The 16,561-nt window shown below is 42.1% G+C and overlaps 1 protein-coding gene across 11 annotated transcripts in view; it reads right to left on the reverse strand.

The window, feature by feature from the left end:
• The window catches only part of CADPS (calcium dependent secretion activator), a 572,571-nt gene extending 558,346 nt beyond the window's left edge, over positions 1-14,225 (reverse strand). For 5 of the 11 annotated variants that reach the window (XM_078152118.1, XM_078152121.1, XM_020976401.2 and 2 more), the window contains exon 1: positions 13,290-14,223. In XM_078152118.1, the coding sequence (XP_078008244.1) occupies positions 13,290-13,748 (459 nt within the window). In that variant the 5' untranslated portion in view covers positions 13,749-14,223. Of the gene's footprint in view, positions 1-13,289 lie in introns of all 11 variants that reach the window. The other 6 variants (XM_020976394.2, XM_078152117.1, XM_078152120.1 and 3 more) reach the window with 3 other exon arrangements.
• Positions 14,226-16,561: the final 2,336 nt, after the last annotated feature.

The raw sequence follows: 16,561 nt of genomic DNA on the forward strand, positions 1-16,561 counted from the left end.
AGTAGGTACCTAATAAATGTTGATTGACTGTCTAGTCCTACTGCTTTCTCCTAGGATTTTACTATCATGACAGTAGAATCAGCTACAATTTAAACGGATTTCACATTATGAAGATTTTTTAAAAATAAAAATGAACAATAATATTCTCTGAAGCAACTCTAATAAAAGAAAGGATAAGGATCAGCAATTATTCTAAATAATCTTCAACCATTGATTCAAGGCATTTCTTATTATTCATTAGTCATTCTTACAAAATTACCTCTCTGAAGATTTTTTTCTATGCCAAGTACGAACTTTAAGTCTAATCCCTCGTGTTAAAAAAAAAAAAGTTTTATTGATGTCTTTGTTGTTACATCACAGGCTTTTCAGGATAGATACCCCTATCCTTATCTCCTTCCAATGAACTACTCCTTGTAACAAAGGAAAATATTAAAGGAAAACTGACCAAAACAACAGCTACAACCTGATGACATAAGCAGCTTTTCTCACCCGTAGTGACTCACCTTTCTACCAATAGGAAGGAGGTGAGTTTCCTCATCTGTTCTTTGTTGACAAGATTGGTCATTATAATTACACAGCAGTCATCTTTATTTCAATGTTATTTTTACTTAAGTTATTAAAATCCCTCCTTAAAGAAGAAAATGAGGCCAGCTGTATTGCCTTCTCCTCCCACCAAACCATTCTATACCCACCCGCTTTAGTTTATTAGATTACAGAAATTGGAGGTAGAAAGGATGTTACAAATGACTATAGTAATCTAGTGTTTGACAAAACCAAAGATCCAAGCTTTGGGGGCAAAATATCACTATTCAACAAAAACTGCTGGGAAAACTGGAAAGCAGTCTGGCTGAAAATAGGCATGAACAAACATCTCATAACATATGCCAAGGTAAGGTCAAAATGGGATGACGATTTAGACGTAAAGGCTGAGATCATAAGCAAATGAGAGGAGCATGGAAAAAATTACTTGTTAAATGTGTGGATAAGAGAACAGTTTATGAACAATCCAGAAATAGATAGGATCTATGGGAGGTAAAATGGATAATTTTGATTACATTAAATTTAAAAGATTTTGCAGAAACAAAACCGATACAGCCAAGATTAGAAGGAAAGCAGGAAACTGGGGGAAAATTTACGTCAAGTTTCTCTGATAAAGGCCTCATTTCTCAAACATATAGGGAACGGAGTCAAATTTATGAAACTAAGTGCCATTCTCCAATTGACAAATGGTCAAATGATATGAACAGGTAGTTTTTAGAAGAAGAAATCAAAGCTCTCAATAGTCATGTGAAAAAATGTTTTAAACCACAAATAGTTAGAGAAATGCAAATTATAACAACTCTGAGGCACTACTGAATACCTATCAGATTGGGTTAACATGACAGAAAAGGAAAATGACAAATGTTGGAGGGGATGTGGGAAAAGATACACTAATGCACTGGTGGAGTTGTGATTCTGGTCCAACGATTCTGGAGAAGAATTTGGAATTATGCTTAAAGGGCTGTAAAACTGTTCCTACCCTTTGATTCAGCAGTACCATTACTAGGTCCATATTTCAAAAAGATCAAAGAAAAGGAAAAGGACCTATGTGTACAAAAATATTTATAGCAACTTTTAGTGATAGCAAAGAATCAGAAATTGAAGGGACTCCCATCAATTGGGGAATGGCTGAATAAATTGTGGTATATGATTCTGATAGAATACTATTGTGCTTTAAAGGAATGACAAAGGGAAGAGTTTCAGAAAAACCTGGGATGACTTATGTGAACTGACGCAAAGTAAAGCGAATGGATTCAATGGAACATTGTACACAGAAACAGCAATATTGTAAGGATGATCACTTGTGAAAGACTTAGCTGCTCTGATCAAGACAATGATCCAAGATAATTCCAAAGGACCCATGATGAGCAATCTGATTGACTTCTAGAGAAAGAACTGCTGAATTCTGAGTGTAGATGGAAGCAGACTTTTTTTCACTCTTTATTTTTCTTCCTTTTTTTTTTTTGCAACATTGCTAATATGGATATACATTTTGTATGACTTCATATGCCTAATGAGTATCCTATTGCTTTTGTGGGAGGGGGAGGGGCTAGAGGGAGTAAGGACAGATTTTGGAACTCAAAATTTAAAAGTGAATGTAAAAAATTAAAAATTAAAAAATTAATTGGAGAAAGAGCAAATTACACACACACACACACACACACACACACACACACACACGGTTAATAAAAGGAAATTACAAATCATCTGTTTCAACCCCGTTATTTTACAGTTGAGAAAACTGAGGTTTAATGAGGTGGTTTGCCCAAGCTCCCACAGATTATAAGCAACAGAGCTGAGATTCAAACTCAGGGCTTGGGATTCCAAATCCAGTGTGCTTTGTAATCCCTTCATTACTCAGAAACCTTAAACGGCTCCTTGCTGCCTACGGAATAAAGTCATCTTCTTCAGCTTGGCATTTAAATTCTTCCTCAGTCTGACCCAAACTCATCTTACACTATTTTTCTCCTACTTAAACCTTTTTATCTGCTCAGGCTCATTGTCTCTATTTTTGCTTGTTTGCTTTAAGTTTTCACATCTCCGGCAAGGATGTAACTCCAGTCAAGATAGATTACAGAGGACAAGCCAAGAGGCTGCTTGAATGAATGGAAAACTGGTAGAGGCCATGGCTATAGCACTGAGCCTGGAGTCAGGAAGACCTAAGTTCAAAGCCAGCCTCAGATGCTTTACTAGCTGTGTGACCCTGGACAAGTCACTTAACCTCTGTCTGCCTCAGTTTCCTCAACTGTAAAATGGAAATAGTAATAGCACCCACCTCAAAGGGTTGTTGTGAAGATCAAATGAGATAATAAAAAGCACTTAGCACAGTGCCTGGCACATAGTAGGAGTTATATAAATGTTTATTCTCTTTCCTTCTCATGTTTTTAGTTTTTACCTATGATTTCACCTATGTGGGCACTCCTGGTGTGGACATTCCCTCCACTGATGCCAATTAGCATCTGATGCATAATAGAGAATCAAGGAAAGTTGCTTAGGGCATGGAAATGTTAAGTGACTTGCCCACACAACTAATATGTGTCAAAGGCAAGACTTGAACCTGAGTTTTTCTTACTCCAAGATTGGCCTTATTATGCTATTCAGTTTTGCTTATCATGAAAAAAAAAAAACATGGTGGAGGAGTGGAGGATTTCATTGACTTGTTCAACGTCTCATAGGTAGTTAAACAAAAGACCCAAATTCAAACCCAGGTCCTTAGACTCCAAATTCGGTGCTCTTTCAACTCCATAAGGCTACCTGGCAGTCGTTCAAATATGCCTTCTGAATTCCCGTCTCTGTACCTTTCCATATTGAGTTCCCCTTAATTGTGTGCTGCCCCCTTGCTTCCTTATTAATTATGATTTGAACCCTATTGAGTCTTTAAGGTCCAGTTGAAATCCCAGCTCTGCCTGAAATCTTCCCTAATGATTCCAGGATGTGGTGATCTTTCCCTCTTCTGAACTCATGAAAAGGTCAATATATGACATGTGAATGGTAAAAATCATAATAATTGCTAACACTTATATAGTACCTACAGTGCCAGGCACTGTTCGAAGTGCTTTATAATTGGAATCTCCTTTGATCCTAGGAGGTAGGTGTTATTATTATTGTCAATAAACAGATAAGGAAACCAGAGAGAGATTAAGTGACTCACTCAGCATCACATAGGTGGTTAATTGTTTGAGGTCACATTTGAATTCAGGTCTTCTTGACTCTGGACCTAGTGTTCTACCATCTATGCCACCTACCTGCCACATTGAGAATGTTATTTGTTTCCTAGATCTAACCATGACCACACATATTCATGTAGCATTGAAAGGTTTACAGACCACTTTTTTTTTTGCAGTAGTTTTGCAAGGTATGTAGTACAAGTATAGTTATCCTCATTTTGCAGATGAGGAAATGAGTCATAGAGGTTACATGACATGACCAGGGTCACATAGGTAGATGTGATCACTTTGCACAATATATACAATTACTGCCCCTTTAAGCACTCTCAGGTACAGTCAAACTGGCTGGATTACTCTTCTAGTACCAGATATTCCATCTCTATACTCCATACATTTGCATAACTGATCCCCCATTGTCTGGAATACACTTCTTCATCTCCTCTTTCTAGAATTCTTATGCAAATTTATGCAAAAGCATAGTTCAGTTGCCAGCATTTACACAAGGATTTCCCCAACACCTACCCATTCCCAGATATCAATCCACTAAAATGATTTACTTTTACATCCATTGTGTTTACTTATCCATGAACATGTCACTGAACCTCTTTGTGCCTCAGTTTTCACATACATAAGATGAGGGTGTTGGCTAGGTATCCTCTAATGTCCCTTCTTACTCTGAATCTGTAATCCCATTTTTTATTTCCCTTTGCCTAATAGAATGAATATAAGCTCCCTGAGAGCAAGGAACTTTTTTTTGTTATCTTCATACCCCAGTAGCCTCTTGCTTATAGTGGCCGCTCAATGAAGGTTTGTAGAACTGATTTGAATCATTTGGGGAAACACCAAAGTGAACACTGAAACCAGATTTTAGTGGACTGGCTCCACTAACCTTGTGCTTGACATTGGCACCAGAAGGCCATTACTTCATCAGAAATTTAGTGGCTTTCTCCTTTGCAAGAACTGTGTAGAATTTTATGCTTTCAACAAAGTTTGGTAGTTAGTTCCCCCAGCAATGGTTTTCAAATAACAGCATGGTTCCTTAATGGCGCCCTATTTTGTCCCTGGAGAATTTTCAGGTAAGGATGGAAAGAAAGCTTTATTGGAAGTCTGGACTTATCTGTCTGTTGCTTCATATCAACTTAGAAATTCACTGCTTTATGTGAGTAGACTGTTGAAACGGCATCGATACATTATCAGTTTACTCCTGTGTCCTTCAGGTTTTAAGAGTAATGAGAATTAGCAGAAGTTCTTAGTCTGAGGTCTGTAAATACATATTTTTTGGATTTGATAACTGTTTCAAAATATTTGGTTTCCTCTTGAATTATGTATATTTTATTTATTTAAAAGCATTATTCTGAGAAAGTATTCATAGGATTGACCAGACTTTCGAAAGGACCCAGGACGCAGGAAAGATGAAAAAGCCTTTGACATAAAGAAATGGTCTACCTTTTTAACCTCTGACTTTTCCATGATTGTTAAGTTAAAAGGAATTAAATTGGAAAGTCAATTCTAGTTCCTTTTTTCTTGGGTAAGAAAAAAGTAGAATTCCATAATGAAAGTGAGGTTTTTTTTTCTATAAATAAGTGGTAAAGAGGCTGGCCTAGAATCAGGAAATCCAGGTTTGAACTCCAGCTCTGCCATTTAGCAGCTATGTGACCCTAGACAAATCATGCAACTTTCTCTGAGTTACCAGATCCTTATTGTAAAAATAGAGATAAATACATCTTATACCTATGTCTATGTCTGTGCCTATGTCTATGTCTATGTCTATATATATTACTGACTTGTTCTGTTAAGGTCAATATTTTATTTAATAACATTCATCTTTCTCTCTGCCAATCTCATTTCCTGACCCTAGACTCTGATATCGACTCCACCCACAGATTAAACCCATAATCCTAGGCCAGCAAGGCCCAATTCTAAACTCAACCATCATCCTAGAGCTGGTCACAAAAAAGTCTAATAAGAAAGCTTGCTCAAACAGGGCATAGGATCAAAGTTTAGTCATTTCAGTTGTGTCCAACTCTTTGTACCCCGTTTTTGGTTTTCTTGGTAAAGATTCTGTGCTAGTTTGCCATTTTCTTCTCTAGCTCATTTTGCAGATGAGGAACTGAGGGAAACAGGGTTATTTGACTTGCCCAGAATCACACAGCCAGTAAGTGTCTGAGGCCAGATTTGAACTCATAAAGATGAGTCTTCCTGATTCCAAGCCCAGTTATCTATCCACTGGGTCACCTAGCTGCCAATAGAAAATCATAGACTTAGATCTGGAAGAGAGTTTACCTAAGAAGTCACTGTAAGTCCAACTGCTTTATGTTACAGATGAGGAAACTGAGTCTCAGAAAGTTAAAGTGACATGTTCACTTTCAACATTTTCAGGTTAAGTGATTTGCACAATGTCCCATAGGTGATAATTTTTAATAAGATTTGAAGTGAGGTCTTCTACAACAGCACTTCTAGGGAGAAAGACAAAAAAGATAAAAGCAACACCAATACTCAGGTTTCATCTGGCAGTTTGCTAGAGGCATCAAGGAACAGTGGATAGAAAATTGGCCTCAGAAGCAGGAAGACTTGGGTTCAAGTCCTGCTCTTGAGCCCTACTTTGGCCCTGAGCAAGTAAGACATTTAATGTTTTAGGTTCCTGATGCAACTGTATGACTAAATTTCTGAACAGGTGTAGATCTGCAATGGTAGAGAGGGTTCCCTATACTAACTAAAATGCGAGGTCCAGGAAAGGTTTCTCAACTTTGATGCCCCAAGGTAGGGTAGGGATTCTCCTTTAAGATCAAAGCATGATAGAATATTTGGATTGAAAAGGTCATCAGAATAGATTCTCTAGCCCAATTTCCTCATTTTACCAGGGGTATGGGGGTGAGAGAAATGAGACATAGCAACTGTCCAAAGGTCACTATGCTGAGTCAGGAGTAGATTTCAGCTCTCTTGGATAGAATGTAAGTTCTTTAACATCTGGGACTGCTAATATTTCTCTATATGTTCCTCGAGTCTAGCACAATGCTGACATAGAAATGCCTGTTGACTTGATTGACACAGTTTAGTCCTTAAGCATTGTAGAATTGTCTTACCTGTGTATGCTCTCCATCAATCAATTATCAAACATTTCTTAAGCTCCTACTACATTCCAGGCACTGTGCTAAATGCTGGGGATGTGAAAAGAGGCAAAAGACAGTTTAATCCTCTCCCCACTTCAATTTCAAATTCCTGAAAGGCAGGTCATATACAGCTCCTGTATCTCCTACAACACTTCACAAAATACTTGGCAAAACAATAAGTAATTGTGGGTTGCCATCCTCATCTGGGAAAATATGTATCTTGATCCATCTTGAATATCCTACAAAAGTTTATTCCATTAATGGATTATCACTTTCTTTTTTGTCATTTATGAAACTGTTAACCTTCTATAAATTATAGTGCTTTAGAGATTTATTTGATTTGATCTCTAGAAATATGATCTTTCATTACTGAGGAAAAAAAGTTGACTCATGAATCCAATGGATGTTTTTAATTCTTGAAGAATGTAATATTTCATTTCCTTTGTTCTCCATGTAGCTTCAGGAAAGTGACTGGCTATTCTAGGTGTGCAATGAGGTAAACATTTTTATCATTAGCTTTTGATATGCCTCAGCCTCAAAATATCTCTGGTGCCAGTGCATATTGGTACCTATCTATTACATCAGGGAGATTGACTTCAGTTAGATTGGGTTTAACTCAACAAGGATTTATTAAACCCCAACTGTATGCCAGACACTGTGCTAGGTATACCAAGACAGAAAAGAAATGGTCCCTGCCTCCAGGAAGTTTACGTTTACTGGGGTGATGGGGATTACATCATGCACACAGAAAAACAAAATATATATGACATAAATGCAAAGTAATAGGGGGAAAAAAATCTGTAACAACTGGGTATAGGCATTGGGAAAAAATGCCAAAGAGTGAACTTAAATGATTCTCATATGACCCTAGTGAAGGGGCATCTAGGTAGTATAGTAGATAGAGTGTCAGGCCTGGAGTCAGGAAGATGAGTCTCCCTGAGTTCAAATCTGGCCTCAGACACTCACTGGCTGGGTGACTCTGTTTGCCTCAGTCTATAAAATGAGCCAGACAAGGAAAAGGCAAATCATTCCAGTATCTTTGCCAAGAAAACTCCAAATGGAGTCACAAAGACTGAACAATGTGACAACACCCCTGGGGAACAGGGATGGGAGTCCGTAAGACCTGGAATTAAATCCTGCTCAATTCTCTTGGCTAGCTGGGTGACTTTAGGCAAATCTCTTAACCTTTCTCAGCCTCAATTTCCTCATCCATAAAGCACTTAGAAAATCTTAAAGTGCTATGTAAACTTTAACTGTTTTTGTTAGTTTAATAATCACCTAGTTCTTTCAAAAGCTATCAATTAAATCATAGGTTGCTTTGGTTGGGTAGAATTTAAAATTTGGTTGAAGAGAAAAGACCTCAGAGATCATCTGAGTGGATGAATCATTGTTATTACATATATACATATATATATATATATATATATACACATACATATATATATACACATACATATATATATACACGTGTGTGAGATATATATATATATATATATATATATATATATACATATATATATATGTATATATATATATATATATATATACATATATACACCATATGTGTATGTTAAGAACCAGTGATTCTTGAATCTCATGAAAGGTAGATGGTTTTGAGTCACTACCAATTAGCCGAGTAAAATGAGCAAATGAATAAATATCAAACTTCTCTAAACACTGACTCAGTGTTAAAGTTGGCATCATTTCCATGCTGATGCCTGGTCTGAATAGATTCGAAATGAATGACTTGAACTTTCTGGAAACCTTGGTCTAGCCCTTGCTAGTTTTGCTTTGTCCCCTCTTTTCTACAAAGCTCAGTAAAGAGCTAGTCAACCCAACACAGTTTAGGACTACATCATATGGTCCACCAATTGATACTGTTAGGGAGTCGGGGGATCTGGGTTCAAACCCTACCTTGGACACTTATTACTTGTGTTACCTCCAGCAAATAATTTCACCTCCTGGGGTTCAGTTTCAATAATTCAATAAGCTGTAAAGAACTGTTCAAGGTACATTATGTGACAAACTCAGGGTCAGACAGTTAAATGTCAGAACATGGATTTGAAACTTGTCTTAAATCTAGACTCCCAGAAGAATACTTAGCCCCTGAGCCAGGTTACCTCTGAAATGTAAACTTAAAAAAAAAAATCCGGCCCTTCTTGATATTCTCTTCTCTCTAGGTTTCTGTGACATGACAATGTCCTGGTTCTCCTCTTATTTGTCTGACCAGTCCTCAATTTCTTTTTCTGGATCTTCATGCAGGTTGCATCCATTAACCGTAGGTGTTCTCCAGGGCTCTGGTCCAGGTCCTTTTCTCTTCTTTTATACTATTTCATTTGGTGATCTTATCAGTTCCAATGAATACAATTATCATTCTTATTCTTATGATTCTTAGATTATTTTATCTTGGCCTAACCTCTCCTGATCTCCAGTTTTGTATCTCCAACTGCTTATGGACAGTTCAATAAATCACCTACTTTCCTGAAAGAAAGCAAAATAAATCCATTGCCACAGTGGCCTGTCTCCCTCAGATTCTAAAAGCAGTCACATGTTTTCATTTTTTGTTTTGTCCCCAGTCAGTTGGCCCATTGGAATTGGATACCCTATTGGTACATCAAATTCACCACGTCTTAAACTGAACTCATAATCTTTCCCCCCTAAACCCTCTCTTCTTCTGAATTTGCCTATTAATGTCTGGGGCAGCACCATCCCCTTAGTCCCCTGAGCTCACCACCTAAGTGCCATCCTTCACTCTTCACTCTCTTTTGTACTTCTCTCATACCCAACCTGTTAAGTCTTGTCTTTTTGCATCTCTAGCATACAATACCTTCACTCTTCTGAAATGGCCAATGCCCTGATCCAGGCCCTCATCTTGTCCAACTGGACTATTGCATTTTGTGTTAGTTGGTCTTTATGTTTCACCCTCTCAGTTGTTAAATTGATTTTGCTGGAGTACGAAGTCTGACCACATCACTCTCTTAATCAATAAACTCCAGGATCAATATAGAATCTTCCATTTGCCTTTAAAAGCCTGCTTTAGCCCAGGCCCCTCCCACTTTTCCAGTCTTCTTGTACTTTACTCTCCCACCATATACTACGTGAGCCATTGATAAATGGGTTTCTTGTTGTTCTACAACAAGAGGCCCTGGGCATTTTCACTGGATATTCCCCACATCTAGAGAACTCTCCTTCCTCATCTCCCCCTTTTTGGCTTTCTAGACTTCTTTCAAGTCTCAGCTAAAATTCCATCTTCTTCTGGAAGCCTGTCCTGATCCTCCTCAATGCTGGTGTTTTTCTTTTGTTGAGCAACCTCCAATTTATACTACATAGATCTTGTTTGTGCATAGTTGTTTTCATGTTTTTTCTATCCCCCCCCCATTAGACTGTGAGCTTCTTGAGAGCAGAGACTGTCTTTTGTCTGCATATCCCCAGCACTTAGCATAATGCCTGGAACATAATAAATATTTATTAAGCTCCCTCCCTCCCTCCCTCCCTCCTTCCTCCCTCCTTCCTTCCTTCCTTCCTTCCTTCCTTCCTTCCTTCCTTCCTTCCTTCCTTCCTTCCTTCCTTCCACTTCCCTTCTTTTCTCCCTTCCTTCCAAATATCACAGTCTTCCCTATTTTTTTTCTGTCAAAGTCAAGAAGTCTCTAGCTTGAAAAAGAAAAACAAATCACCCACTTTCTTGAACAAAACAAAAAATAAATCTGCTGTCACAGTAGGCTGTCTCCCTCAGGTGCTAAAAGCAGACACATTTTTCTTCTCTCTCTCTCTCCTTTTTTTTTTTGCTCCCAGACAATTGGCTAGTTGGCACTTCACTACGATAGTCAGCTAGCCTCTATATACTCCAATGACTAAAAATAGCTTGAACAAATGCCAATTTTGTCAATAGACCCAGGAGTCTCTCCAGATGTAAAGGTCATTTGTAAAAACAGAACTAACCCTCTCTTCAAAAATACCACTTTTAATGAACTTGGCAAAAACCTTCAATTGTTTCAGACAGTCCTCGTAACATGATCTTGCTTTAATGAGTAAGGAAGGCATTCACACGCAATGAAGTGAATGGGGTCGGATCTCTGTGGCAAATGGTTTCATTTCAACTCTAGTATCTGCTGTAATCTCTTAGCTGACTGAGATATGAGTAACCTTTTATATTTAGATAAGTCCGTATTTTAAACCTAGTGCAGTGTAGACACATTGCTGGTGTTCTTTTCCTTTGTTCTGGACTGTTATATATCACTGAATATTGGTGATGCATTTTTAAGGACATGTGAAAAATTTGACAGTCTATCACTGCAAGTTAAACCTGGAAATCCAGGATTCTTCTTGGCAAGGAATATTGAGACCCATAACATGAGAACAAGGGAATACTAACCACAATAATAACAATAAATCCCCTATGGGAAGCTCTGGAAGGTTATAGTTTGTTTTGTCACCTGGTTCACAGTGAATAGCAGCAGTGCTAGATAGAGTTGGGAAAAAAGATTCAAACAGCTTTCTATTTTTCAAGTGGTAAATAATTTTTTTTTAATGGCTAAGTCCTGAAAGGGCAGAGTGGCCCAGGGTCTTAGGGAGCTGAATTTTGTAGTCAGAAACATGTAAATCTTCTGGGACACTAAAAGCTAGATGACCCTTAAACACTGTGTCTTGGGAATTTCACCCTTGGACATGTTCATTCAGTCCTGTAGGTGTTTGAGATCTGCACTGAAGAAGGGCAAACCTTGCTGGGGGAAAAATCCCAGATCCTTCATTGTCTTTAGGTAAGTGGCTGTTTCTAACCAAGACTCCAGTGGAAGTTTAGGTGGAGTGGGGTGGGGCTGGGAATCATTAGGACCCACAGGAGTGCATATTCCAATAAATCAAACAAATATTTGGGCAGCTAAGAATGGGGTGGGTACAATCAGAAAACAAAAATTACTTCGGAGACAATTCAGCTTCAAACAACAGTTACTTGGTAATTCATTTGCTTTGAGGAGTTGGTCACAGCTTTGACCGGATTGAAACCACTAGCTTGTTTTCCTTCCCCTAGTCATTTGTTTCCAAGGGCTCGTAGGTTATCCATATTTCCTCATTCTGCCCCAGAAATAAAAAAGAACAAGAACAAGGCAGTGCTAGTAATAGCCACGCCTTCCTCTCTCTGTCCTCTCTCTTGGCCCCCAACTCACTCTTCTCTCTTTCTCAACTTTTTTTTTCTCCTATCTCTCTATGGAAAAAAAAAAATCAAAGCAGGTGGTCAGCCAAGCGGCTATTGTCTTCTCTCAAAGGCAGCCGCCCACAGCTGGTTCAGCCTTGCTCGGCCTGGCACATAAGATGCTTTTGAAGCCATAATTGTGAGGCTCGGTGCGGCCGCTCTCGGGGGAGCAGGAGTCGCAGGCTGCTGGGCCTCTGCGACCTAGTCAGGCCAGGAGGTGGCGGCGAAGTCACCTTGGGAGAGGAGGGGAGGAGACAGAGGAAGAAAGGCACGACTCGGGTTTGCCAAGGGAGAGGAGAGGGCTGGAAGGAGAGAGGAGAGGGTGTGCCCCTGCCCAGGGAGGGTGCCCTAGAGCCGAGCTCCTCAGTCCCAGCTCGCCCACCTGCGATCTGTTGGGATGGGGAAGGGAAGTGGGCTGGCTGGCTGGGTTAACCGTCGCTGCCTCCAACGCCCCGCTAGTCCCCTGGGCTGATTGTCTGACAATGTTTCAGGAGGCTCACTCACTTTCGCTTCTCCTGGCTGGCTTAACTTGGCGCGCATCGCCAGCCTTCGCCCCCTGCCCCTCCCGGGCTTCCGTATTCCTTCGGCTCTGAACCCAGCTGGTGCACCCCAAAGGCAGCCGAGCGGCGCCAAACGGGGAGCAGGCCTCTCCGGCCCGGAGGGTGCCCCGGCCCCGGGCTCGGCAGGCTGCAGGCTAGTCACCCGCTCGGAGCCCTCGGCCAGCCAACAAAGAGCCAGATCGAAGCCCACCCTGAGCCCCGCCCCGCAAAGGCCCCCAGTTCGCCTCAGTCTCCTGGCCTGCTAGACCAGCCCCGCCCCAGCCCTGGCTCTAGGGAAGGAGTTTCGCGGGTTGGAGGGAGCGGGACCCCGCAGGGCTAGCCCAGGTCAAGGGGAGGCGACGGCTACGGGGACGGCGACGGCGATGGCGCGAGATGCCCATTGTGCCGCCGTGGCCGCCGCCGATCATCCTCAGCACTGGCCCTTTCTCCCCCAGTTCCCAGCTGGCCCCCCGATCCCCGGGCTCGCTTTCTCACTCACTCATTGGCCCTCTTTAACCCCTTGGCTGACTCGCTCTCTGGTCCCCTGGTTCTCTGGCTTGCTCGCTAGCTGGCCCCGCTAATTTCCCAGCTGTCTCGCTCGCTGGTTCCCCGCTCCCCTGGCTCACTCATTCTCTGGCCCCGCTAACTCCCCAGCTGTCTCGCTCGCTGGTTCCCTGGTCCTCTGGCTCGCTCGCTCGCTGACCCCCTGGCTCGCTCCCAGGCTGGCTCTCCGGCGGGCACCTACCTTCTGCTGCCGCCGGGCCATGTCGGTGGGCTGCTTGGCATTGAAGGGGTAGGCGATGCAGCGCATCACGAAGACATAGAGCTGCAGCTTCCTCTTCCGCTCCTCCTCCTCCTTCTGTAGCTTCTCCAGCTCTTCCTTCTCCTTCTCGCTCACCACCGACGGGCTGGGGCTGGAGGGCCGACCGCCGCCGCCGCCGCCAGCGCCACTGCCCGCGCCGCCACCTCGGCTACCAGGCTGCAGCCCCCCGGCCCCGGCGCCGGCCGCGGCGCTGCCTCCTGCACCCGCGCCGGCCCCGGCGCCCGCCCCGCCGCCGAGCCCGGCCCCGCCGCCGCCCGCTCCGTCGCTTGTTCGGCTGGGCGACAGACGCGCCCCGGAGGCGCCGGAGGCCAGCACCTCCTTACTGCTCTCTTCTTCGACTATCTCATCGGATTCCTCTTCGCTGGACGAGGGGTCCAGCATGGTGGCGGCTGGGGACGGGGGTCCTTAGAGCCCCCTGAGGGGCCAAAGGTGCAGAGGGTGGGGCGAGGGAGGCAGTCGGGGCTCGGCTTTCCCGGGCGCGCTTTCCAAGGAGAATCGCCTGTGAGCAGCTAGCAGGCACGCTACGGAGCAGCTACCGCCGCTCCCTCCTCCACTAGGCGATCCGGGGCTCTGCCCTGCTAGGATTGCAAGCTCAGACCCAGCTGCACGTAGTGGAGGAGGACGAGGAGGAGGAGGAAGAGGAAGAGAAGGAGGGGGAGCAAAGGGTATAGTCCATATGATAAATATTGGTAATGGCAACCAAGTGGGAGCCCTGACCTAGCAGCTGGATGTCAGCCGCAGCCGCCCGAAAGGATGCCGAATGTAGCAAGCAGGCGATGCAGCTAAGTGCAGGAGAGGCAGCTTACGGATTGGGGAGGGAGCAGCGCTTACGTGTCTCTTGGCTTAACTCTCCAGTGCCCGCAGAGGAGGGGACCGCTGCCAAGTACTGGGCGGAGGGTGTAGGGAGGACTCCACCGCGCTCGCTCATCCTGCTGCCTCTCCCATTCCCCTCACGTCAGCCTCCATACCCCTAATCCCCACTTTTTTTCATCTAACGTCCTCACTTCCCCTACCTCACAAACACAGGCAAAGTTCTGGAGGTGGGAGGAAGGCAGGTAAGTGATGCCTTCTTGGGAGAGAATTGGAAGGGGTGTGGACCTTCCTTTAGTAGCATTGTAAATAGGAAAGGGGCCCTACTTGGAGATACCCCATTTGCCAAGGTTCTGTGCTTGAAGACGATAGGGAGAAGTGTACCGTAAGAAATTGGGGGGGAGGGGAAGTGAGGATACCCAGTCTTCAGGAGGCAGCTGGGAACCAGCCCTTCACCCCAATGAACCTTGAACTTTATCTTGTGGCTTTGTACGGCCTTCAAAACAAAAAACAAAACAAAACAAACAAACAAACAAAAAAAACAACCAAGAGGCCCGAGTTCCTTGTAGGAAGTTAGGGAAAGTGATTTTGTCTCAAATTCGATACGAAATCGAGGAAACATTGATTCACCTCTCCTGTTCCTTCATTGCAACAATCACCACCCTTCTGCCAATCCTTAAATGCCCCCCAAAGTTAAGTCATATCCGGAGGCTATTTGAAATGTAAAACACTGCATCTGAATCAGAGGCAGGGATCAGTTTATGGGTACTGAGGGTAGCAGATTCTCTTTTCAAAAAACTGAATTAGGCTTTTCTTTTCTTTTCTTTTCTTTTCTTTTCTTTTCTTTTCTTTTCTTTTCTTTTTTCTTTTCTTCTTTTCTTTTCTTTTCTTTTCTTTTCTTTTCTTTTCTTTTCTTTTCTTTCTTTTCTTTTCTTTTCTTTTAGAGTGCTGGTCATTTTCCGGAACCTTGGCTTTCTGGTGGACCTATCTCTATAGTGATCAAATTGATACTATATCTGGCATTGCTGTATATCAAGGAGACTCTCCTGGATACCCAGAACATTCAGCAGGATCAAACTCTCATTGATTTACTCAGTTCTTTCAGTCTCAAGCTTTTCCTTTCCTTGCTGTAACCTATTAAGGCAAAGGAGCAGATGGTGTCTTCTTTCCCTTCCAGCCTGGTTGTCCTAGGGTGGCTAATAAACGCTTAAGTCGGAGGGAGCTGACCAGAGTGCTGGATCTGAACACTGTGAATTGTGGATGGATTGAAATCAGAATAAATCTCCTAAGACCCAGAGCGTTGTCTCTTTGCTCCCGTCAAAGTCCTGCCCTTCAATTCAATTCGGCCAGCGATTATTAAGTACCTACTATGTGCTAAGTACTAGTCTGATCCCTGCTTTTTCATCTTCTACTCATCCCCGCCCCCAGAATATTTACTCATTCTCTCTCTCTCTCTCTCTCTCTCTCTCTCTCTCTCTCTCTCTCTCTCTCTCTCTCCCCTCCCCTTTCTCTCTCGCCACAGTATAAACATTGCAGGAGAAGTTTTACTCCTAATTAGAATTTTCAATCATGTCTTTATGTAATGTCAGATTTGCAATTGGAGGTAAGGTTTTTCGGAGACTTTTGTTCTATTCAAATGAATTTAATAAGGAATGCAAACCTTAAAGGAAACTGATTTAGACCTCAAAATAAACCCAGCCCAGCACACTGTTTCTCATTAATTCCAACACTTAGTTACTGAATTAAACAACGTTTTGTTAATTTATACCTGATTGAACCAAGCCACCATGTCGTAGAATTTATTAATAAAACCTTTGTCAGGATACCAGATTTCACGTACATACATGCACACATACATACATATTATGTATAATATTATGGAGCTATTTTTGGTTACAATCTTTAATAACAAGTCTTTTCTCATTCTAACAAGAATTTGCTATTCTGCTGGGACCGAGAGAGTCCAAATAACTCCCTATATGTTTATTTGGAACAGCAATATACCAGACCAATCAGTTTGTAAATAGTCATTGAGACAGCTATGGTGGTGTAGTGGCTATAGTGTTGGATTTCAAGTCAGAAAGATCTGAGTTCAAATCCTACTTCTGATATTTGTGGCGTGACCATAGACAAGTTATTTAATCAATAAAAACATCAATTATTAACCCATACAAGGTACTGATGATAGACATGCAAAAGTGAGACAGTCCTTCCCCAAAAGAGGCTTAGATGTAGGATTATGGCACCTGTAGGTGATGAGGTCATTTTAGGCAATCCATTTTTAAAGAAAAGAACTTGTTTTCAGTTTTTCTAAATGTCTCTGACTACTGACTGTTCTATAAATAGATTATTTCTCCTTTTTAAAAATATACATATATAAATAT

Source organism: Phascolarctos cinereus, unplaced genomic scaffold (genome assembly GCF_003287225.1).
Source record: "Phascolarctos cinereus isolate Bilbo 61053 unplaced genomic scaffold, phaCin_HiC Scaffold_4;HRSCAF=312, whole genome shotgun sequence".
Lineage (NCBI taxonomy): Eukaryota > Metazoa > Chordata > Mammalia > Diprotodontia > Phascolarctidae > Phascolarctos > Phascolarctos cinereus.